The 26,136-nt window shown below is 40.8% G+C and overlaps 1 protein-coding gene across 10 annotated transcripts in view; it reads right to left on the reverse strand.

Moving 5' to 3' along the window:
* The window catches only part of SMG7 (SMG7 nonsense mediated mRNA decay factor), a 93,740-nt gene extending 71,952 nt beyond the window's left edge, over positions 1 to 21,788 (reverse strand). For 4 of the 10 annotated variants that reach the window (XM_030302272.1, XM_030302269.1, XM_030302267.1 and 1 more), the window contains exon 1: positions 21,272 to 21,348. Coding sequence is in view for 3 of the 10 variants with exons in the window: in XM_032591888.1 (XP_032447779.1) it covers positions 21,272 to 21,300 (29 nt within the window). In the remaining 7 variants the exon portion in view is untranslated. Of the gene's footprint in view, positions 1 to 21,271 lie in introns of all 10 variants that reach the window. The other 6 variants (XM_032591888.1, XM_032591887.1, XM_030302265.1 and 3 more) reach the window with 5 other exon arrangements.
* Positions 21,789 to 26,136: the final 4,348 nt, after the last annotated feature.

Genomic DNA, 26,136 nt, shown 5'->3' on the forward strand with positions numbered 1-26,136 from the left:
GCCTGGAAGAGTGCTTTATTAACTAGTCTTCCCTGAATAAATATGTTGAATGAATGTAGTTAACTAAGATATTATTTGTGTATTTTTATTTTTTTTAATTATTATTATTTTTGAGAGAGCTCAAGTGGGGGAGAGTGCTTAAGTTGCATTGAGAGGGGGACAGAGGATTGGGAGCAGGCTTCACGCTGACAGCAGGGAGCTCAGTGCAGGGCTTGAACTCACGAACCACAAGATCATGGCCTGAGCAGAGGTTGGATGTTCAACCGAATGAGCCACCCAGGTGCCCCTATTTGTGTATTTTTAAAGTACATATTAAGTAAAAACCTCAAGGTTACAAACATGATTTCACACATGAAATTTTTTAACAGTAAAAATCCTTTGATGGAAGCTCCTTATGGTCTATACTACTACTGGCCAATAGAAGGAAATATAATGTGAGTCACATATTTACCATATGTAACCTACTTCTTTTTACTTAAAAAAAAAAGTAAAAAGAAGAAAATAATTTAATGTATTTTGTTTAACCTAACATACCCAAAACATTAGCATTTCAACATGTAGTCAATATAAAAATTATTAAAGATTTCAAATTCTTTTCATGCTAAGTTGTCAAAATGTTGTAGATATTTTACAATTAAAGCATCTGTCAACTAAGTAGCTAATTCTTTATCAGAAATATTTGATCAGTATTTAAATTCATAAAATTTATTGTTGAAAGGTAGATTTACATACTCAAATTGTTCTGACAACTCAATCAAGTATAAATTCTTAAAACTTAAATTAATTAAATAAACTTAATTACAATATAGTTCCTCAGTCACACCAGCCACATTTCAAATGCTCAATAACCATAGGTGGCCAGTAGTTACTATACTGGGCCATGCAGGTACAAACCACTCATGAAAGGATCAATTATTTTAGCAATATGAAAGAGAAATTACAAAAGACTTTTAACTCCTGAAACTATTAAGATTTTAGCTAGGAAAATAATCCTCCAGATGGACCACTTTGCTTACTCATAGAAGCAGCTGTAGAACAGAATTCATACTATTAATTTCTTAATATTTCAGACCTACTTAGACACTGTTCTAGGACCTGGGATATAGCAATGAAGTACACAAGGTTCCTGCTATCAAGGAATTTATGGATTAGGGATTGTGGGAGGAGACAAAAAGCAAACCCGTGTATAATCTAGCGGCATTACATCCTGAAACTGACTGGGGATCAGTCTCGGGAAGACTCCCTGGGAAAAGCTAGATCCATTCCTAGGAGTGTGAGGCCCCTTTTCCACATTGTTCCATTTGCCCTCCCTTGCCCAGCCCAAGTTGAGAAATTCAACAAGAACCAGAGAATAAGGCCCAGACCAGGGCAGAACAGCTAGCCTTTTTAGTATCCTACTCAGCACCTGAGGCACTTTAAATTGCATTGAGTAGAATTAAGTAATACAAGTCCCTTCTAATTCTGCTGCTTGACCTTTTGGTCTCTCTGGGCTTCAATTTCCTATATGAAACTATAGAGTTTCTAACTATAGTTAGAGTTAATTATGCATATTTTGCAAAGTTTGCTTTATCAGTGAACATATAATACATGTGAATGAATGGATGCTATGAACTCAGATAAAGCATTATATGAAAAGGAAAACCATATCAGGGGTATTTTAAAAAAAGAGCTTATTAAACATTTCATTTTTCCTGACTGACTCTCAAAACAATAAACATGCAACACCACCGGGATAGACGTGGGCTGTCTAATTCAGTAGCCACTAGCTACATGAACACTTGACATGTGGTTACTATGACTCATTTAAATAAAATTAATTTAAACAGCTACATTTTCCTAGTGGCTACCATTCTGGACAGCACAGGCATTTATCAATACATTATTGATTAACCTACTGGAGTGAAAGAGGAAAACCTCAAAACCTGCCTACCTTCCTCCATGTCACCATTCAAAAGGCAAAGGTACATCTGACAGCAATTTTTGATAAGCAGGTGAGAGAATGAAATGGAAATGAAAATGAAAAGTTTTCACAAAACAGAGTTGGCTTCCTATTAAGATCTGAGAGAAATCAGCACGGATTTATGTTACAGCACTGGCACGTACATGCACGTGGCTTTCCTTTCCTGCTCTGGCTGGCACTAGAACAGAAACAGACCTGTCTCACTCATCTGTACATCTCTGGCACAAAGTTTATCAAATGAACAGAATCCCATTACCAATGACTCCCCACTGTACTTACATGTTCTCTCTAGTTGGCATTCTTCTTTGGAGTCCCACATCTGAATTTCCCCTCCTGTTCTTAAGAAATCCCCCAACTTACAAGACAGAAGCCACCTTCCACTCTAGATTTACCAGTTTCCCTTGCAGCTAGGGTACAGGCACATGAATGAGGCTTCTCAATGAGCACACCAACCCGACATGTAAATGGCAGCTAGTGAGAGAAGAGGGACTGTGACAACTACAGCCACTACATCCAATTCCCAGTATGAGTGGTCCAGCATGTCAGGCATGGGTCAGGGATAGAAGTTATGGAGACGAAGTCCTGCACAGGAGTGTCTTCACAGGCTGAATTTAAGGCTGTATACTCCATGCTATACAACAATTGTGGCCTCTCCAAAATGCCCATATCCTAATCCCCACAACCTGTGAATATGTTCCCTTACATTATTGTACAAGGGACTTATGTAAGTCAGAGGTGATTAAGGGTTTTGAGAAGAGATTATTCTGGATTAACTGGTTATGTCCAGTATAATCACAAGGATTCTTACAAGTAAAAGAAGCAGCAGGAGGGTCAGAAGTCATGCGATAAAGGAAGCAAAGGGTACAGTGATAGGATTACTGGTTTTGAAGATGGAAGGGAGCCATAAGCCAAAGAATGTGAGCAGCCTCAAAACCTAGAAAAGGCAAGGAAATGGATTTTCCTCTATAACCTCCAGAAGGAAAGACACCTAGATTTTAGCCTAGTGGAGCCCATTTCAAACTTCTGATCTCTAGAACTGTAAGATAATAATTTGTGTTGTTTTAAATCACCAAGTTCGTGGTAACGTGTCACAGCAGCTGTTGAACCTACGTCTCTAACTCTTTCATGCTTAAATGAGCCAGTTGTTTCTCTTGCTCACATAACTGATATATTCCCCTAAGTCTCCCATCTTTAAACCTATATAATCTATTAGCATTTCTTAAAAAGACAATGACAAAGTTTTTGCTTCTTTTCATTGTCTAAGTATGCTTAGTTTTGTTTATATCACAATGGAGAATGATACTAATGATTCAGACTTGAGCATCTCTTGAAAACAAATATCAGCCATTCTGAGAAATTAATACATTTCAAAATGTTTGCAGTATGAACTCATACATTACTGGTCAACATTTACTGATTGTCAGTATTGCTCTAAGTTGTACCAAGATAATCGAGAAAGGCCTCCCTTCCAAGGCTGACATGGAACAAAACAGTGAACAGACACAAAGTGATGTAACCAATGAAAGAGTACCGAGAATAAAGAGAAACATCTGCTCATTCACCTGACAAAATCTAAGATGATTCAAAGAAAGACTTTCTGGAAGAAGGAACTTTTCAAGGACTATGTGAAGTCACATGAAAAAAGTTAAGCCTGTGAGATAAGTAGAGGAAGGTTGTCCCTTTTCTAGAGTTAAAAACACAGTCTTACTCTTTCAGTCTCAGCTGACTACGTGTTTAAGCAGGAAAATGGTAAATTCAAAGATGTCAGGCCACATATGAAAGCTTTAATAATTTGTTACTTTTAAAAAGTCACACTGAATTTTCCTTTTGAAGCAACTTATTATTTAAAATTTGAATTTCATACATGTAAAATCATGTTCCTTAGTGTCAGAAGCTGACACCTGAACACTTCTGTGTAATAAATCAACCAAGACAATAAGGAAAAGGCAATCCCAATCTTCTGTACTTACGTTACAACACTGGCAAGTCATTGGGGTGCCTGGGTGGCTCAGCTGGTTGAGCGTCCGACTTTGGCTCAGGTCATGATCTCACGGTTCGTGAGTTCGAGCCCCATGTTGGGCTCTGTGCTGACAGCTTGGAGCTTGGAGCCTGCTTTGGATTCTGTGCCTCCTTCTCTCTGCCCCCACCCTGCTCACACTCTGTCTCTCTCAAAAAAGTGAATAAACGTTAAAAAACAAAAACAAAAACAAAAACACTGGAAAGTCATTCTGCACTTGTCCTATTAGCCCAGGTGGGTCAGGAGTGTTTTTACCCACAGTCTCTGGTTCTCAATATTCCCAAAGGTCCTGGGAAATACACTGCATTTAAGTAAACACTGAAGGCAGAGACTGTAAGAAGAACAGCTATGAGAAAACAGCAGGCCAACTAGTCAGTAAGAGTTCAAAGCAGTCTAAATTCATCTATTACAAATATAAAAGGTCTCCCCGTTCTGCTTCCCTTCTGGCAGAACTACCCTGCCCTCTCCCTTATTACTCTACAAAAAATAAACGCACTAGGAAGGTTGAGATTGAGAAGTCTGTTCATATTGTATATACTACATATACAATATACTTGTGCATATTAAATGTTTTATACAAACGTAGTAAAACCTTGGATTACGAGTAGCTTGTTCTGTGTTTTGCAAGACGAGTAACCATTTCTAATAAATTTTAACTTGATAAACAAACGAGCTATGTCTTGCAATACAAGTAGTACGTGATGCCAAATGTCACATGATCACAATGAGCCAATGGTTCCTCTCTCTCTCTCGTTCGCTCACTGTGGGATTGTGGGTGATCGTCTCTCATGTTCAGATGCTTAGTCTCAGGCTGTGGTGTTTGGCAGAAATCAGTGATTTCTCAGAACGTTGGAAGATGCCCACCACTGGCACGAGCGTACTTTTTGTCACTTTGAAGCGCCTCTGGACAGTCCTTTGCTTTTCCAGACAAGAGTAAGCTTAGGAATGCTTTGCTTCTTCCCAGGTCAGGCTGCCTGCAGATAGAGACCCTTTCCTCTGCTGCCTTATTGCCAGTTACATTCAATACAGTAAATGACAAGAGTTTATTAATACTGCACTGTAGTCAACATCCATGAGCGTATACAATGCCCCCCCCGCCCCGCAGAAAAAGGTTGAAAAGAAGGGGGGTAAGAAGATATTACGAGGGAAGGAGCAAATCATCAAGAAGTATGAATGAGGTATACGAGTGGCCAAAATTACAAGATTTTATAAGAAGTCTACGTCTGCATCTCGTCTGCAGAAGATTAGAAGCAAAAGGCAGAGGAATCCCTCACTTCAAATGAGATTGGGGAGATGTGTAAAATATGGGAAACAGTGCAAAATTTTGTAGAAAAGCACCACCTGAATAAGGTGTAGCAGTGTGAGTGATGAATCTGTTTAACAACAATGCAATGTCACATTTCTGCAAAATCCTCAAAAGGAGGCAAAAGTGTCACTGGATAGGTTCCTTGTTAAAGCTGCATGAAAAGAAAAAGATTACACTGAGCCAACAAATAGTAGCAATTCCGTTAGTGATAGTGAAAGTCATTACACAATGACCCTCCTCTCTCTTGTCTCCCTCACACCAGCCATGAAGGTTTTCAAAGGTTACATCCAGGTTAATTTATTTTTCTTTATATTTTGTATTTGCTTTATTATCTTGTATTATATTCCAGTATTGTAATGATTTTTATATGAATATTTTTGGGTTGTGGAACAAATCATCTCAGTTTCCATTATTTCTTATGAGGAAATTAGCTTTGATATAAAAGTGCTTTGGATTACAAGCATGTTTCCAGAACAAATTATGCTTGCAAACCAAGGTTTTACCATATATTACCTAATAATAAATATATAAATAAAACAAAAATAAAATAAAAACAAAATCCTACAATCCTAAGCAAGTAACAACATAAAACTATAGAGGTACAGTCCATATGATGCATGGTTAAAGCACTGATTCCAGAGCCTGACTCCTGGCTCAGCTACTTTATACATGACCTTGGGCTAACTATTCTGCTTCTCTGCTCTTCTATAAAATGAAGTCAGTAGTATACCTCTCACAGGGTACTGTGAAGGTCCAGTTAATACACAATGTTTAGAATAGTGTCTGGCACAAAATAAAATTGTTGGCTTAGTCTTATTAATCATGTCAAATGCACAAACCAGCGGCCTTTCTCCATAAGTTACCACACCTCATGGCTACTCTACGCAAGCTTCCATGTCAGAACTGAAAAAAGCCAAAAAGTTATGTTAGCACTGCCAAGTTACAGGTGACTGAAAGCTCATCGAGGACCCATGTGGCAGAGGGTCGAGAGCATAAATATTAAGAAGCCATTCAAACAATAAACAGATCAAATGATTCCTAAAAACATTCTTAATAAAATCATAAAATAACATACAACAATTTAAAATAAAGGATATTAACTCAAGACTCCCTATCAAAGTTTCACAAAGATTTATATTAAAGGGTATACTTGTATGGCCACAAAAATCAGAACATCTCCCAAATACAACACAAAAACAAGTAAATCCTCACACAAAAGAAAGCAATTCCCTGTTAGCATTAAAAATGAGAGAAAATTACTCATGGTTTTGAGTGCTGTCATCACTTGTAGCTTCATACCAGTTGCCAGAAATAGTGGAAAGACTGTCATTTCACATGTGAAGAAACAGTGGAGGTAACAACTAGAAGAGCAGAAAACTTGAAAGGTATTTTATTAGTTCGGTATCACACCGTCTCCCTTTCAAGCACACTTTACAGGGCTCGGCCCGGCTGCAACTCCTAGCTTCTAAACTGTTCTCTCATTTTCATCTTACCTCACTTGGGAAAGTGGGGATGTAAACTAATTAACATAAAGAAAGAAATTACGTCCACATCTGGGTCTAAACCCAAAGAAAAGTAACTCCCCTCTTATCAAAAAAAGCACCTATTTTTTTTTTAAAGTTTTTATTTATTTTTGACAGAGAGACTGAGCATGGGTGGGGAAGGGGCAGAGAGAGGAAGACAGAATCTGAAGCAGGCTCCAGGATCTGAGCTGTCAGCAGAGCCCGATGCAGGGCTCGAACTCACAGACCGCAAGATCATGACCTAAGCCGAAATCAGACACTTAACAACAGAGCCACCCTGGCGCCCCTCACAGTGCTACTTTTAAAAGGAAAGTAACGCTTCAATAAAGTAAATCCCATGAGATAACCATTTTCCATATAAAGAACCCAGTGTAACCCAATATTTCTAAATTTATTTTGCCTTGGAAATATTGAGAATCCTAATACCTATGAAGTTCCCAGAGAATTCATGTTCAGTGGAATACACTCTGGAAACAATAGAGGATTGGACAGATTTGCCCTTGTGTAATACAAATAAATACATCAAAGAGTCTGTTTCAAAAAAAAAAAAGTGAGATGCATGAGACCTTCAGTACTGGTGAGGATGTACTATGTATTACGAGTTCCCTTTTGTTGCTGTAACAGATTACCACAAATGTGGTGGATTTAAAATGACACAAAACATCTTACAGGTCTGAAAGTCAGAAGCCTAAGTGGGTCCAAGTAAGCTAAAAACCAAGGTGTCAAGCACAGCTGTGTTGCTTTCTGGAGGCTCCATGATTCTGCCTTTACCTGGTTCTCAAGCTGCCTGTATTCCTTGGCTTGTGACCCCTTCCATTCCAGCAGAATGCTATCTCTATCTTCTATCTCCTTCTTCCATACTTAAAAAGATCCTTGTGATTACATTGGTCCTACCAAATAAACCATGATAATCTCTTCATTTTAAACTTAGCTGATTAGCAACTTAATTCCCCCTTGCCAAGTAACAGAATATATTTACAGGTTCCGAGGATAAGGATGTAGACATATTGTAGGGAGTTGGGGGTGCTACTCTGCCCACTACACCTAATAAAGTATTTTTAAATGGGCACTCCCTGTCACTCAGGATGGCATAAGTGTACACAAGGATATGGGTGTACAAGGATGTTCACTGTAGCACTTTTTAAAATAATAAAATACTGGAAATAACACAAATCTTCAGTTAGGAAATCAGTTTAGAAAACTATGGTATTTCCATACAAAACAGTATGCTGATGTTTCCAATGATGCTGTAGATATATAATTATAAACATGTCTTTAATAAAATGTTAAGTGAAAAAAAGCCAGATTACAAACCCAGATGATATAGCCCAATCCCAGTTATTAAAGAATATGCATGTGTACAAATATACAAGTATGTGAATATGTTACTTTACACATAAAAAAATAACTGGAAAGTGACACAACCCCGGATGGTAGAGAAACCATAAATTTCTGTGTGCCTGGAACAGTCCAGATTTATGCCTATTGTCCCAGATTTGATTTGCACTCTCTTGCATGATCATGATGATCACTCTTACAATTTTCTGGGGTTTGTTATGTTCTATTTCAAACAAGTATGTATTACTTTTCTGGATGCCAAAAGTGGCAAAAATCACATCTATATTAGCACTTGAAATTTTAAAAAATTAAAGTAACTTAAGAAATATGCTTTTTAATATATGAATTTGCAACTCAGTAGTTGTGAGCCATCTAAATTACATACAACATTTGACAGCATTAATGGCAAACACAGATACCAAAAGGGAAACTTTTCATTTTTAAGAGCACTGCCCAAGTATGTGCAGTGGACAAAGAGGAAGCAGACTAGGCCAACTGCAACTCTGCCACTAATTAGGTAACATAAGTCTTGTTTTCCTTCTCTACAATATGCCAATTGAATTATACAAAGTTACTGTACACAAAGGCTTAAGAAGATAATTATATAAAAGTATTTTGAGAAGTATAAAGCACTAATAAAATGTAAGACAGTACCCTTGAGGAATAAAGTAGCCCACTTCACAGTAAAAGATCACTCAACCCACTCTATAGCCATTTAAGGCACAAAGAGCCTAAATGGCTCTTTACTATGTTGTTTTATATACACATCTTCTCATGTAATTCTCCCAAGAATTCTATCATTGTCATTTTATAGAAAGGAAAATACAAAATGGAAAACTAAAACTAGAGAGGTTCAAGGTTACATTGCCATGCACAGCAGAGCTGGCATCTGAACTCAGGACAATCTAAACACAAATTGGGCCAGTCTTAATCCAAAGGCCTTACTCATTCAACTTCCTACACCACCCCACTATCTTAGGAAACCAAAAGACCCTTGAGTAGGAGTTACAAACAACCTAAGCAATAAATTTTTTTAATTAATCTATTCACATTTTTTTTCCTTTCCTATTATAAACCAGAATTTATGACCAGTATGCCTTAACATTTGAGTTATGCTTCCTTCTTAAAATGTTCTGACCCTTTTCCATTAAAACAAATCAAAGCAGAGGTGCCTGGGTGGCTCAGTCACTTGAGCGTCTGACTCTTGGTATTGGCTAAGGTCATGAGATTGAGACCCCGCATCTCTCTCCCTCTCTCTCAAAATAAATAATATTAAACAAAAAAACAAAAGTATTTCAGGCAAATAGTATTATTTTAATTATTTAAAATAAGCAGAGTTTGAGAAAAACGTATTTTACAGAAGTTAGATATTAAAATACAAAAATTTTGCTTTAAAATATCTCACACAAACTAGGGGTGCCTGGGTGGCACAGGTGATTAAGCGTCCACTCTTGATCTCGCCTCAGGTCATGATCTCACAGTTTCCGGAGTTTGAGCCCTACATCAGGCTCTGTGCTGAGAGCACAGAACCTGCTTGGGATTCTCTCTCTCCTCTCTCTCTCTCTCTCTCTCTCTCTCTGTCCCTCTCCCACTTGTGCTTTCTCGTGCTCTCAAAATAAATAAATATTAAAAAATAAAATAAATATCTTACACAAACTATAAGTATGCACATGCACAAAATTTTGTAGATGCCCTTTTTATATTCAAATTCATCCTATAGTGGTTCTCTGAACACGATGCTTTTTATTTTTTCCCACCAGCAATAAAAAAATTGTCGGGGCGCCTGGGTGGCGCAGTCGGTTGAGCGTCCGACTTCAGCCAGGTCACGATCTCGCAGTCCGTGAGTTCGAGCCCCGCGTCAGGCTCTGGGCTGATGGCTCAGAGCCTGGAGCCTGTTTCCGATTCTGTGTCTCCCTCTCTCTCTCTGCCCCTGCCCCGTTCATGCTCTGTCTCTCTCTGTCCTAAAAATAAATAAACGTTGAAAAAAAAAAAAATTTAAAAAAAATAAAAAAATAAAAAAATTGTCAAGTAAGGGGTACCTGGGTGTCTGAGTCTCAGTTGAGTGTCCGACTTCGGCTCAAGTCACGATCTCATGATTCATGAGTTTAAGCCCCATGATGGGCTTGCTGCTGTCGGCACAAAGTCTGCTTTAGATCTTCTGTCTCCCTCTCTCTCTCTTCCCCTCTCCCCTCTCAAAAATAAACATTAAAAATATTTTTTTCAAGGAAGCAAACCTTTTTTTTTTTTTTTTAATTAAATATTTTTGAGAGAGTGAGTGAGTGTGAGCAGGGAAGGGGCAAAGAGAGAGAGAGACACAGAACCCAAAGTAGGCTCCAGGCTCCAAGCTATCAGCACAGAGCCCGACGCAGAGCCCCACGTGAGGCTCAAACTCACTAACTGCGAGATCATGACCTGAGAGCCAAAGCCGGATGCTTAACTGACTTGACCCACCCAGTTGCCCCAAGTAAGCAAATACTTTAACTCATTTCTTCTTTGAATATCATCTTCCAATTGCATTTTACTTTGATTATCTTTCTACCTATATCTCATCAATGCACAGAATCTCACCTAATAAAAAACTAGGCAATAATTCATGACCTTTCTAAGAGACAGTACTAATAAAACACATTCTAATTCGCTCTATCCCAACTAACAGCACTGAAATACTAGGCTTCTGGGAAAAGAAGGGAATGAAAAAGCATTCAACTTATGTGTTCAGTAAACCCATGGAGTTTTAGGAAATAAACTGAGGATATTAACACATTAAATATAGCAGCTTTTTAAATATAATAGATTTTAGAATCCTGCTTCTCACTTAAGACACTACAGAAAGAAAAATGCCAGCCTAAACCGTGAGAATAAAATGTTAATCATCAAAAAATGGTCTCTAATGTTTTGTTTTCCCCCCCTAACATTCTTTCTTCCCTCACCTCCACCTCTAGTCCATGTCTAGATTCAAGACGTGAAGATTCTAGAAAGCAAGTCCTGGCAACCCAGTTATTTTCAGAATTACATATATTCACTAAAACTCTCATCTCTTACAAAACTCCAAAAACCTAATTTTTGCGAATAACTCCAAATAACTAATTTTTAACTAATTATTCCCATAAGATTAATGACCAGACTTGTTGAAAAAAGAACCTTAGACTCCCAAACAAAAAGCTGAATGAGACAGGGTTAATAAAAATCTCTTTAACTTCTACACCATACCCTGAGTGGCAGTCTAATCTGATCATGATGTGTACATCAACCAAACTCTCAAACATTCCTAACACCAAACTTTTTAGAGTTCCTCAAACATACTGCTCCCAGGCATTTATTTACTCATTTTGTTCCTCTGCCCGCTATATCCTTCCCTTCTCTCTTCACCTCATTAATCCTACTCATCCTTTAAGACTGAGCTCAGAGATTCAACTCTGGAAGCTTTCTCTTAACTCCCCAGGCAATAAAAGTTCCTCAGTGTACTCTAGCACCCTTGAAAACATTTAACATAGAATTTACCACACTATATTGAAGTATCTGTGTAACACCCATCTCCTCCAGGAAACAATTATCCTAAGGAACAAAAACCAGTTCATTCGTTCTTCATTCTCAGAGCCTAGCACTGGCATTTGTAAGTATTCCATAAATGTTTGGCAAAAACAAAAAAGCATGAAAACCTTACTGAACACCCATTATGGTACACTGTGTACTTAAAAATGTTGAGACATGGGGCTCCTGGGTGGCTCAGTCAGTTAAGCGTCCGACTTCAGCTCAGGTCATGATCTCACATGTCGTGGGTTTGAGCCCCATGTCAGGCTCTGTGCTGACAACTCAGAGCCTGAAGCCTGCTTCAGATTCTGTGTCTCCCTCTCTCTTTCTGCCCCTTTCCCATTCACGCTCTCTTTCTCTCAAAAATAAATATTGAAAAAAAAATTTTTTTAAATGCTGAGACATGGTCTCTGTCATAGTCTAGCTGCAAAGATAATTCATTTCTATTAAAAAAGAGATAATTAGAAATTTAAGAAATTATACATACCAAATGACTAAGAGACAGGAAATACTACAAAGTTCAAGAATGCAGAAATCACCAGAACACAGAAGTCTTCAGAGAAGGTGAAGCTTAAGTTAAGATAGTACAGGACGGTACTTTCTACCGGGAAAATGGCCTAGGAAAAGAGATTAAAGCAGGAATGGATAAACCATCTTTAGAAGCCAATGAGGAGATTACTCTGGCTAGCATAGTTGGTTCTTAGGAAAACATAACAAGATATCATTTGGCAGAGGTAGATGAGGGCCATTTTATGGAAGACCCAGAATGCCAGACTAAGGAGCTTAAGCAAGGAAAAGCAATATACAAATGCTTTGCAGGAAGCCTAATATAAAAGCAGTGCAACAGATTAACTGGCAGGGGGACAGGTGAGGAATGTGAAAGAGAACCAGAATCTGCCAAACATGCATAAACTTTCATTATTTTAACACTGACAGCAATTTTATGAGATCAGTATTCCATTTTAATGAGAAAGAAATCAAGACTCAGAGATGTTAGTGGACAATGTTTAAAAACCCAAAGTCAGTGCTTTCTTTTTGCTACCTGTGAGAATTGTAGGCAAGGTATCAGTTGGAAGACTATTTCAACAGTACGTGCATAAAGTCGACACTGCCAGACATAAAAAGAAGAGACAGCAGGAAGACAACATTTCCCAGAGCAGTTTATGTGTGGAACAGTCTGAAGACACTGGAGAACTGAAACATGACTGCAAGATTTTAAACCTGATGGGAGGATGCAAAGTGGCAGCACTAATGCCGAAAATGAGGAAACACGCAGGACACGGTGAGAAGAGAAGGGTAAGGGTTACAAGTTTACCTTTAAGAGAGTGGAGTTCGCTATGACAGAAAGACTTCTAAAATGAGGAATGTCCAGAAGGCAGAGATGCAAAATTATCAGATTAAGTTTTCAGGCATTGTTATCCACAGCTAAAGCTTACATAGTGTTTACTATGCGCCTGAACCATACCAAGTACTTTGCCAGTTAACTCACTTGATCTTTATAACTTTATGAGATAAACACTATTACTATCACCATTTTTCAGATCTGGAACCCGAGGCACAGAAAGCTTAAGGATCTTGTCCAAGGTAACGCAGTCTGTAAGTGGTAGAGCTGTTGATCTGAATCCAAACAGTTCTGCCCCAGAGACCATGCTCCAAACTACTATACTCAACTGTACTTTGTTATTATTGTATTATTGTATTATTGTATTATTTTATGCTTATGCTTATTTCATTAAATAGCTTATAAACTCTCTGAATGGTAGACATGATATCTTATACCAGTATGCCTCCCTAGGATCTAACACAATTATTTATACTAGACAGATTTTAAATAATGATGATGTGGTGACAGGAGTGGATGTGGTATCTGCAGAAAAGAAACGTTGAAAGAAGAGAAAAAAAGAGGAATAGGGCTATGCCATTTCTTTTTGCCAGATTGGGCAAGGCTGACCAGGAAAACAAAATAAAATAAAAGGCAAGATATTCAGAATCATAGAATCCCAGTGCTAACAACAGACTTCAAGAACTTTCCATAAGGCCCCTGTGTATATATCATAGCATCTATGAACTATGTGATAGTTGTGGGCCTGGTAAAATTACTTGACAACAGATTCTCTTTTTATCTCCCAGGACCTGGGGTATCTACCTTGGCCAAAAACTAGATGTTTACTTGTGGGAGGGATGGATGGATGTGTATGAGAGGGGCACAGAGAGACAGAGAAAAACGGCAACAAAATTGTCAGTATTAAGTGAGAAAGAAAGGGAGCCTGGGTGGCTCAGTCGGTTAAGCGTCTGACTCCTGATTTTGGCTCAGGTCATGAACTCAAGGCTCTTGAGATCAAGCCCTGCATCAGGCTCAAGCCTGCTTGGAATTCTCCCTCTGCCCCTCCCCTGCTTGTGCATGTGTGCTCTCTCTCAAAATAAATAAATACACTTTAAAAATAATTTGGGGGGGGGCACCTGGGTGGCTCAGTCGGTTAAGCATCTGACTTCGGCTCAGGTCACGATCTCATGATTCATGAGATCAAGCCTCATGTCAGGCTCTGCGTTGACCCTGCAGAGCCTGCTTGAGATTTTCTATCCATCTCTCTCTGCCCCTCCTTTACTCATGCTCACCCTCTCTCTCAAAATAAATAAATAAACTATTAAAAATTATTTGGAGTAAAGAAGCTATGAGATGTTCCTCCTGCCTGAAATGTCAATTTTCCTAATATCAACTTTTAAAAGTCTCGTCCATCTTTCAAAACCTAGATCAAATCTCATCTCCAAGATACCTTCCTGACCCCACCTCCACCTCTGCTGGAATAAAGTTCTCCCCTATACTTAATTACACAGTACCTCTTTCTCCATCCTAGCACTTTGCAGTTTATCTGCTATTATAGTTACTTAAATGCCTTTTTCCAGCACCTTTGAGTTCCCACAGGCAAAGCTCCTATAATTGTGCTCTGCCAATAAAATAAAATACTTTTAAAATACATTTAAAGTAAGTACAAGTGTTTTTATTTTGAGAGAGAGAAAGAATGAGTCGGAGAGGGGCAGAGAGAGGGAGGCAGGAGAGGGGCAGAGAGAAACCCAAGCAGGCTCTGCACTGTCAGCATGAGCCCAATGCAGGGCCAGAACCCACAAACCATGAGAGCAAGACGTGAGCAAAGTCGGATGCTTAACCAACTGAGCCACCCAGGCACCCAATATGTACAAGTTTTTAAAAGTATGGTCTAAACATGGTAACTGGCCTATTACACCTAAAAGAAAAAAGTTCAGGGAAGCCTAAGAAGTAATCTATGGCTTGAAGAAGGAGAAAACAAGAAAATGAATTGATATATCATATTTGATATATCCCTCCTATGTGTATTTTCTAAATCAGTGGTTCTCAGCTGGGAGAGGATATGCACTCAGAGGGAACATCTGACAACGTGTGGGAACATTTCCGGTTGTCACAAATGGGGGTGAATGATACTGGGATCCAGTGGGCAAAGGCCAAGTATGCTACGAAACATCCTATGATGCAGAGGACTAATCCCCACAACAAAGAATTGTCTGACCCAAAATGTCTGTGAAGTGCCATGGTTAGGAAACCTGTTCCAAATGAAGCAAGGAAGAAAACAACTAAAACAAAATTGCTACTAGTCTACTAGTAGTCTAGTCTACTTGAGCCTGGTCTACTTGAGACTCCTAAAATTTTCTTAAACAATTTCTTAAACATCTACTCTTCCCACTGACTACAAAATGGGTCTAAGGGACAGTGAAAACAACCCTCCTAAGGAGCTCCACTTACGTGTTAACAAGAAAGGAGTTGGTTACAAGTTCTCACTTACCATGGGACATGTTTGCCAAAGCTCCATCCCTGCATATTCCTGTACCTGCTGATTAGCCCCCCTTAGTTACAATCTCCTAGACCATTGATAAATCTGTCCACAACAATTCAACAACTAAAATGCAGCTTGATTACAAAACTTAAATGACAACGTATGACCATCTGCCAAAATACCCACATACAGATATATGACTAATCGACTATCCAAAACACATATGCTTAATAATCTATTCTCTGAACAAGATCAATCAGGAAAACAAACCCACTTGAATTTTCAGGTGCTCATTCGCATCACTCATCTCTAATCCATGCTAGCCAGGGTTAGACACGTAGTTGGAGGCTGCAAACAATATTTCTCCACTGTAAAACAAACTAGCCCTTTTAAAGTCTGAACCACCCTCCACCCCAAAACTGCCTCAAGAGAAACTTGCTACACTAGTGAACAGCATCTTAAAAGACAAACAAAACAAAAACTCAGCAATTGCTTCGTCTTCCATGAAGGTAGAACATAGCAGCTGTTAGAAAACAATGAAACATAGTCTAGGACAGGAAGTATACATTTTGAATCCAACTGAAACCGCAAGGGAAGCAGAAATTAACTGTCAAAACAATTTAGCCACTCAACATTCAAGCAGGTAAAATGCCATTAACACCATTGTAATAAAAAAGACAGTTATAAGCCTCAAGAGAGAGCAATTTTTTTCCAACAATTTTACCATGTTTGGTAAATCAGCCATGTTTTGGCTGGTAAATTTGGCTGATTTTCTGGGACCAGAGCTATTTTATTTTAAGTCACATGCAGGGAAAACATGAATGGGTCTGGGGCAGGGGAAGACTTGTTGACCATGTGAATTAGGATCAGCATGTGCTAAAGGATTTCTTGAAGCTTCCAGAGACAGTGAATACCCAGCCCGGAATTACCAGAATCTTCCAGAACCTACTTAGTACACATATTCCTCCCAAACTGCTCCCACTAACTTCCCTGCTCTTCTCCCCAGGCTAGGATAAGGCTCTGCTTGCTCCTTTATCTCCACCTTTTTTATCTCCCTATGTCCCAAGATTTACTGTGACACATTTTATCTTAACATATTGGATTATTTTAATTAGTACTTAAAAATTTTTAACTTATTTTATTTATTTATTTTGAGAGAGAGGCGGAGAGAAAATCCCAAGCAGGCTCCACACTGTCAGCCCAGAGCCCAATGTGGGGCTCGAACTCCCAAAACATGAGATCATGACCTGAGCTGAAATCAGGAGTTGAAGGTCAATCAACTGAGCCACGCAGGTGCCCCTGAATTTTAATTAGTACTTAAATGACAACCCTTTTTCTGTTGTCTCAGAAAACCACCTTGTGTCTGTTACATTATTTCTACCTCTGGCAACAAAGTTTCTGGCAAAGTGTGCCAGGGGAATGCAGCCTCTTTGCTAGTAGAAGGACCATGCAAAAAAAAAAAAAAAAAAAAAAAAAAAATTCTAACAAAGTAGACAATTTGTAGATGTTTCTTGTAAAGTGGTCTAACACCAGGGATCAACTTTAAGTGGATCTCCCTGGCAAACCTACAGCATAGAAAGAAAAAAAAAAAAAAAGACAAAAATAGGCAAGGAAGGAAAGGAAGGCAAGGAAGGCAAGGAAGGAAGGAAAGGAAGAGGTGGAGGGAGTACAGTGACAGAAGCAGATGTTGTTCAGTATCACCTATGCCACCTTTTATAATAGGATTTGACCTGTTTGGCTGGTATTCCCTCTGGCTATGATTATTCTACTTTCTCGACTTCCCAAACAACTTTGATGATGTCTTCCCTGTCTGGTACTTCAATACTTTCCCTTTCTCTGCATTTCCAATTTTGATATGTTAATTTCCGTATTTCTATCCTTTAAAATACTATTCTTTTAAAGCATGATCTCCATCACCTACTATCTCATCCATGGATTATCTTTACCCTTCTTCCACCCTTATTAAATGGACAATACTCAAAATTCCATTTTCTTTCACTCAACAGAGGTGTCAAAGTCTTTAAGATCTTTCTATTTTGCCATAAATCAAGAGAAAAGACTGAATTTTTCTTCGAGAAATAAATTTCCAATCATATTCTTTGTAGAACCTTATTTTAAGACCAGTTCTTATTTTTATAAAATGCAGAAAAGTACTCTTAATTTATTCACTTAGGAATCTTGTCAATCTGCTATTTCAAAAAAAAAAAAAATGACACTGCTTTAAACAAAAAATTTCCTCACAACATCACCTTCTTTCCCAAACAGAAGATAGGTTTTCTTTCCTATCATCTCTGCTCTATTTCTGCAACTCAAGACTAATTCAGCCCCCTTGATTTTGAACTCTCTATCTTTGTCTTACTGATGCTTCTTAGCCTCATATCCTCCTATCTCACTCTTCTGAAACTGCCATCTTACTCCCTGGTTTGCCACCAACAATGCACCATTTCAATGCCAGACACGCCAGCTCATTTACTCCAGCAAATGAATCTAGCTGATACAAAGCTAATTTTCATCTCCATGAGGAAAGATCTATAGCTATGCAGTTTAAAAATTGCCCAGTCATGGTCTTATACCACTGAGAAAGGTAGGCAACAAAATTCTCCCTAAAGTCAAGGGTCACAAAGAATAACTGTCATACCCCCAACCACACTTGTTCAGCAGTATCTAACATCCTCCCCAAGTTGTCTAAAAACCAAAAGGTTTGGTTTCCAGCAAAGAAAAGAAAGTGAACATGATGTTTCCCTGAAGACAGTCTCTAGCCGCCTCACAGCAGACTTTAAATGGAATGATTATCCAAAGAAGAAAAAGAGGGAAATTTGGGCTGGTGCAAGTCTTTATTACCCTATCCCCTCTAAGTCCCAGACAACCGTTAGCCCTAAGATTTGCTTTATTTACTTAGAACAGACGTGCAAGACTGAGAAAACACTGGTGCCTGTTCAGTTTTGCTTATTCAACTTTAGCGGTAAAATATAAGTTATTCAAACAGCGTTCCTTCTTATTCTTTTCTCCCTTCTTCAAGGAACTAAACTCATCTCAAGTTGTCTACCACTGATTTCACAACCTAAAGATAAGTCTTCCCTACCATGATAATTTACAAAACATAAAACACATTAACAGAGAAGCCTCTCAAAACCATCTGATCTTCCCATTAAAATGATCACCTCTCTTCCAGTCTGCTTTTACCTTTCTACTCTACCGCCTTATTTCTGGTCCTAACTGCCCATTATTACACTACACAGATTCATCTTCCTAATCCTATCTATGAGCATGTGAATGCTCTTCTCAACAAATCATCTCAGATTCTCCATGATCCATCCATTTTAACTATTAACTACAGATCACAATTCAAGACCCTCTCAAATACAGGCACCTTATTAAATAAGCTATCCTTGATCACCCTGTCTATATAAAAAAAGATATCCGTACCTTGCTTTTTCCTTCTAGTTCTTGTCACCACCTGACATAGTTATCTGTTCATGTTTACCGATTGCCTAATTCTACCAGAATATACCTTCCTATGTTTACTCTTTCATTCACCGTTGTATCCTCAGTGCCTAGAGGAGTGACTGGCATACAGTAAGCTCTCAATACATATTTGTGGTAAGAATGGATAAACCCAGACATGTCACACAGTATGGCTGATAGAGTCAGAAGACCTACATGTGAGTTACAGAGCCTCCACGTTCCAGCTATATGGTCCTCAACAATTTTGACTTCATTATGCTATCTATACTTTCTTCATTTGTGAAAGGAAGGGATCAAACTTAATCTATAAAAAAGTCTGTTAAAAGTTTTTCCAGCTGCATCACCCTATATTCTTGTTTAACTAGTCTGAATACCTTCTCCAGCTCCCATACTCCCTTATCTGAGTATTCTGCTCAGTTTCCTTCCGTTTGGATTCTGTTCTCAGTCCACACCTGTCAGAATACTGCTTATACTTAAGGTCCATTTCCATTTTCTCCTTGAAACCTAACAAACTGTAAACTCTGTAAGAAGAGGGTGGAGTTCTTTTCTCAGCAGTTGGTACAATACCTCCCATATAGGTGATCAACAAAATGACTGATGAATCATGAGTGTATGAATGAGCAAATGAACAAAGGAAGCTTTTCCTGGTTCCCCCCAATTGCTTAAATAATCTCGTGTCTTTGAACTCTTAATGACACTGGCATCTTTTATGATACTTGCCTTATTTTACTCCATGCTATTATTAATAATAACTGCAAATTCCTTAAAATTAAGTACTGTCCTGATGGTTTCCACATCCGTCTACAACATCTACCATAGATCTTTCTCACAGTTATATTTATTAAGTTTATCTGACATGTTAAACAATACAAGGATAATAGTGAAGAAAAAGGACTGTAATATTACAGATATCGTTCCAACTACCCAGTCAGTCATTGGGCACACATGTTGTGCGCACCCTGTCTGTTAAACTCAGGCATTCAACCACAATTCAAAGATCTCATCATTCTCTCCTTTCCACACTCTGCTCAAAGAAACTATTACTACTTTCATAAGTACAACAGCCACCTTCCTGTATCACTACCTACCTTCTCTTGTAATATGTGTTTAGGAAGCCAATCACACAACAATATTTTCACTAAACAGCTAAAGCGATTTTTCTGCTCATTCCAGACTTCTACCCCAACCAAGTCCCTCTTCTACAAGGTATGAAACCATTTTTTTAAACATCTTCCCATTAGCCTGCCTTTCTTAGTTCTGCTCCCAAAGGACAAAAAGGATCCGTTTTAAGGTCTTCCTTCCCCTTTTCTAAGAAGTAGCAACTCTCCAATTATTTTCAGACTCTAACCACCTTGTTTTTCTCTGTCATCAAAATTTTGATCCTCTTTTACCTCTATGTCCATGGAACCTTCCTGGCTGCTGGTGTCTTTCCATTCAATATGCTCTCACTAGCGTGTACTTGGTTGCAATGTATCTATCTTCCCCTTCCTAAAATGTTTATCAGTCGCTCCCTTCACACCACCCCAGACACCCATCACATACTCTCACACACTCTGTACCCATGCGTCAGTCTACCTCCGACATACAAGTTCCTTACAACACTCTTAATGAACGCACACAACTCTCAGTATGGTATCATCTGACTACACTAATTCTAACTCAGTTTCTTCTGGGGAACCCAACCCCGTCCATAGTACCACCCTCTTTCCTCACTTCCTCATCCATTCCCCCTCTTTATGCTCCCACCCCCACTCCGCCAACTACAGATGACATTATTCTTCAGTACTTCCAACCCGAGTATAAAGAACAAACTCGGGTTTCCAGAGGTCTCTCTCCCTCTCCGCACTCCCTCCACCACCACCCCAGGTGTGCGGACTTCCACCTCGTCCTCTCCCAAAGCAACGCTCCAGCCAATCCCACACCACACAACGTTACCCCCGCCACCAGGATCAGACTCCACACCCACCTCCACTCGGGGTCGCCGCTGCCCCCCCCCCCGCCCCCGCCTCGCCTGCGAGCCCGCGACCCCGAGGGCGCGCGCGCACACACATTCTCACGCTTTCCTAACCTCCTTCCCGGCACCGGGACGAGCTGGCTACGCTGGAACTCAGCCCGGCCCGCGGGGGCTAGGCACTCGTGAGTGTGCCCGCCCCGCCCCCTCCCGCGGATCCCCGAGGATCCCCTCGCAACCCCCGCCTCCCCGCCGGGGAAGGAGAGGACACAGCAACTCCCCCGCCGCGCCGACACACCACCTCTGTGTCTGTTGCTCCCTGCCCGAACCTTCAACCCGCTCCCCCCACGTACGGGGCCGACCTCTGCACTCACCGGAGATACTGCGCGCTCTGCAGGCTCATCCTCCGCCGCCGCGTCTTCCCGCGAAGCCTCTGTGGGTCTCTCAGGCTCCTCGAAGCGGCCCCGCGGCACCGCGGGTGCTGGCGGCCGCCGCCATCTTCCTCTCCTCCGGCTCCTCCTCGTTCCGCGGGCGGGGGGGGGGGGTAGTTGAGTGAGGCGAGGGGGAGGGAGCGGGGAAAGCTGTTCTCGCTGCTGCTCCGGCCCGTGGGGCGCAGGGACACTCCGACCCGGGAGGGGGGAAGGGGAGGGAGAAGGGAAGGGGGCGGGGAAAGAGGAAGAAGCAGAGGAAGGAAGTGGGGGGGTGTCCTTCTCGCGAGATTTCAGTGGCGCCCGTCCCTCCGGGTGACTTCTCCCTCCCTGTAGCGCTCCTTCTTGGGATCCGCTAGCTGTGAGGTCCCTGTGCGGCTGCTGAGCGGGCGGCTGGAGGCGCTTGGCGGCTTCCGGCCAACCCACTCCTCTCCCGCGCGAGGGGGTAACCCCGGCCTCACCAGGAACATCGAGCCCAAATCAACCAGGAGTTACACTCAAAGTCTTCCCCCGTCTTTCCACTCCACCCGATTTCTCTTTTCCTTTTTCCACTCCTCCACTCTTTCCTACCGGAAACGCTACCCTTTCCTCCTACAGTTCCGCCCGCCAGTCCCTCAACTCTAGTCTTCCCTCGCGCCCCGGAGTGTGACGCTAAGAACCCCCTCCCCCTGTCTGCGGCCCCTCCCCCTGCACCCCAGGAGGCTGTTGGAGGGGATGGGGTGGAGCCCAGGAAGGAAGAGAAAGGAAACCAATCGGATTGGATAAGCAGCTGCCATGGCAACTGGAGGCTGTGGTTGTATTGTCATAGTAACCAATGTGTGCGGACTGGGTGACCCTCCCTTGGCGAATGGATTCCCGGGAAAGTGCCCAGGGTTCCCCCTTGGCTTCCCTTCCGTCTAAAGGCCTCCCCCAGGTTGGGAATCCGGGTGATCTACTGGGCGGTGAGGTTCATTTCCTCTTCCCTTTCCCCTTCCCGCAACAATGAGGGGGGCCCCAAGGCATTCACCGTGGGCTTTTCCACCCGCCTGCGGGCTGGAACCACCTCCAGTTTCCTCTCAGTGCCGGGCGTGGAGAGGGCCGGGCCTGCGAGGAAGACGCCGGGCCTGAAGGCTAGCGAGCTGCGGACTGGAACGAGGAGGGCGAGGCGGCGGCGCAAAGCTTCGGGCGGGCGAGGGGTTTCCCCAGGACTGCCTCCGGCTCAGAGAGGCGGGATCCCGCCAGGACGGGGTCCCTAAGGGAGGAGAACGGCACACGACGACCCAGATTCCTCTCCTGCCGGGCAGGGACCTCCTTAGACTTTTCCTGGTGGGTCGACCCCTTACGGAAATCCCCCAAAGCTCACCCGATACACACCCTCGGCAACCGAGCCACCTCCTGCCGCGGGGAAGCCAGAGTAAAAGTAGGAACATCCTAGAAGACTAATAAGTGGTTTTCTAGCGTTTAGAGCCAGGGACGTAGTGAGACGCCCTCCCTCCCGGAGGCATCCCCCCAGTGGGGGTCCCACTTGATTATCGAAGACTTTCCTGTGAGGTCCTCCCTCTGCAGACTTCTCTGATGGGTCCGCTCAGTTTTAGAATTTGTCACTGTATCTTTTGGGTCGGAGAGGGAAACGTTGGGTAAAAATATCGAGAACTTAGATACTGGCGCGGTGAAATAGTACAATGAAGAACCTAGATACTGGCGCGAAGTTCCGAGGAAAGGCATTTAGGAAGAGGATTTTCATTCTTAAAACATTTTTCTGAAAGTCTATTATGTGTATTTTATGTCAGGTTTGGGGTTAAAAACCTGAAATAAGGAAATGGGTCAATAATAACATGGAGTGTGAGAAGCAACTGGAGAAATGGTAATTCTAATGGCTTGAAGGACTTATTTGACATTTTACAAATCATTTCGATTCGTCTTCTACGCAGCTGTTTCAAAGTACTTTTAGACAGTGCAACTGTATAACCTCCCCCCACCCTCCACCCAACCAGGACTGTAGCCCTTACTAGCGAGTTTAAATCAGGATTTTAATGGGCTGTTTTAGTTTAGCTCGGTTTGAGTAACTGATTCCTGCTGTCTTCCATGCTAGGTGAGGAGGAACTTTCAAGATCCTTCCCTGAGACCACACCCTATTAAAAGACTAGACCAATGTTTTTTTGGAACATCATGTATGCGTTTAGAGAAAATGAAAGTACAGGCCACGCTGAAACAAATCGGAAGAATAGATTATCTTTAACGAAATAGAAACTAACCTATGCCCCTCCTGCCGTCAGCGCCTACTGTGCTGCCGTGTGAGGCATGGTGATTGCAGCTGTACAATGCCCCCTGTGATGCCTCACTGCACCAACGCGCCACCCACTCACGGAAAAGAGAGCCACCTAGTGAAATACTGTTCTCATCTCTGGTGTAGGTACTTCCTTTCCGTCAACTCTAGAGCCCAAGGATGGACATTACTACCACATATTACCTAAAATACCCTACATGTCTTTGCTGAAATGCACTGCTAATCATCACAGTTAACACCTTTTAAGTCTGTGGCTCATAATATCCAGTAAACAGTGTTCGAGCATATGTCATGACACTTCTGATAAGCAATCTAGGAGATTATTACTATCTTCTCATTTTGGAAATAAGAAAACTGGGATCAGTAAGATGAATCCTTTTGTTGTGTTTTCTACAAACATTTACTGCGCATCTATTACTTTTCAGGCTCTGTCCAGGTTACTGTGGATATCATGGTAAAAGAGGCATTGTCCCTATCTTGGAGAAACCCACCTTCTGGTAGAGATATCAGAGAATGGAGAAGTGATAAGAATGCAAGGTGATGGGTGCAGTAATTAAGGTCAGAACAAAGTATCCCAGGTACACAGATGAGGATCAGAAATACAATCTTTGGGGGCGCCTGGGTGACGCAGTCGGTTAAGCGTCCGACTTCAGCCAGGTCACGATCTCGCGGTCCGTGAGTTCGAGCCCCGCGTCAGGCTCTGGGCTGATGGCTCAGAGCCTGGAGCCTGTTTCCGATTCTGTGTCTCCCTCTCTCTCTGCTCCTCCCCGTTCATGCTCTGTCTCTCTCTGTCCCAAAAATAAATAAACGTTGAAAAAAAAATACGATCTTTGTATTTTATATCAGCTTTCCTAAGAATTTTGTAAGATTCTTCAATAGCTTTACAATGCCCCTACAAACTAGGTAGAATTGTAGCGTTTACGTCTTATAGGTTGTAAGACACCAATGCCCATCTTGAAAATAACTTTTGAAAATCAATAAAACTCAGAAAAATTATGGCCCAGATATTATACATTGCTTAATGTACATTTTCCAATCTCGTCTCTTTCTACTGCTCTCCATCAAAAGATATGTAGAATATAAGCTTCTGTAATAATAGCTTTTATTCATTTCATTCCCCTGCAGATATAGATTACATCTAAACCAAAAGAAATTAAAGAGAAACTCTTAATCCTACCTGATTTAAGTTTTTCGTTTGTACCCTAGTGATTTTTTTGGAAAGATCAAAAGCTAGCAGACCTGAGTGTGCCTTTCAACTCTTCACTCTCAGTCTCTAACCTTCGGTTTCTTCCTTGACCAAAATGGAAATAGGCTTCCTGTGAACTTTAATGATGATATATGTGACTGAGTATAACTGACATATAACATGGGCACTTGATAAATGTTAATTTTCTTTTTGCTCTCATATTCCTTTATATCAAGCTAAAAGGAATAATTTAGAACTATTGCAGCATAAAGTCATTTTTTTTAAATGGTAGCTTCTCTAGTCTTTGTGATACTCATAGGTCTGACCACACACCCAAATCTTTTCTCATTCAGTGCTAAAAGATAGATTTCTTTACCCATGATTCTGATCACAAAGAGAATACAGTATCAGGACATTGTGAGTCAGATTCTAGAGGGTTGAAACTTTTAAATAGCCTTTTGTTGCTAAAAATAGCTTGATATGACTGCATTTTGGCCCAAGTAAACAGTGTCCAGTTTTCAACCACACAGCAAGTACTTCCTGAGAAGCTACTCTTAACATTCCTGCCACATTTACCCAGAGCTTCAGTAACCTGATAATTAATACACAGCAAGCCTCCTCCCTTTTTTATAATAATAGACAATCTCACCTGATCCATGAAACCATAACAAGCACTAATTTATTTTCATCTTTAGCCTACATATTCTGCATGTTTCCAAATCATGTGCATAATTAGGTACTTAATAAATGTGTTTCTATTTTGATGAGTAGAATGACTTAACTACAGCAGTCAAGTACACAATGTATGTAAAGCAGGTCCATGCTGTCTTCAGTACCACACCTCAGACCATGGAACCAAGTGATTCAATCAAAAGAGTGATTCATTCTCTTCAAATAGTGAGTCAGATAAAAATGACATTTCAACTCAGGTCTGTTGCTCAAGATTTCATAGACCAAAGGTTAGCAGCCTTTCTCAAACAGTTTGCCAAGTATTTATTTATTCATTCACTCCTTCCAGGGAGTCACGGAGCCTGAAAAACAATCAGGAAGACTTGCAGTCCAAGACCCTAGAGAAAAAACTTGTGGTTTTGGAGGCACTGAGGTACCAGAGAATGGTAGTCAGAGTGCATTCTCCTTCTCCATTCTCCTAATATTGACTTAGGGGAAACTTATTAATCTTCAAGAATTTCTCCCAATTCCCAATTAGAAAATACCTCTGGGAAAGAACCACACCTTAAAATCTTATCTGCTAATTTAATGGACACCAACCATCTGGAGAAGACAAGAAGAAATTCTCCTAGGGAAAATTGAAGAGTATTAAAAAAGAAAACTGAAGTTAGCCTCTTTAGTCTCTTATAC

Source organism: Lynx canadensis, chromosome F1 (assembly GCF_007474595.2).
Source record: "Lynx canadensis isolate LIC74 chromosome F1, mLynCan4.pri.v2, whole genome shotgun sequence".
NCBI classification, from domain to species: Eukaryota; Metazoa; Chordata; class Mammalia; order Carnivora; family Felidae; genus Lynx; species Lynx canadensis.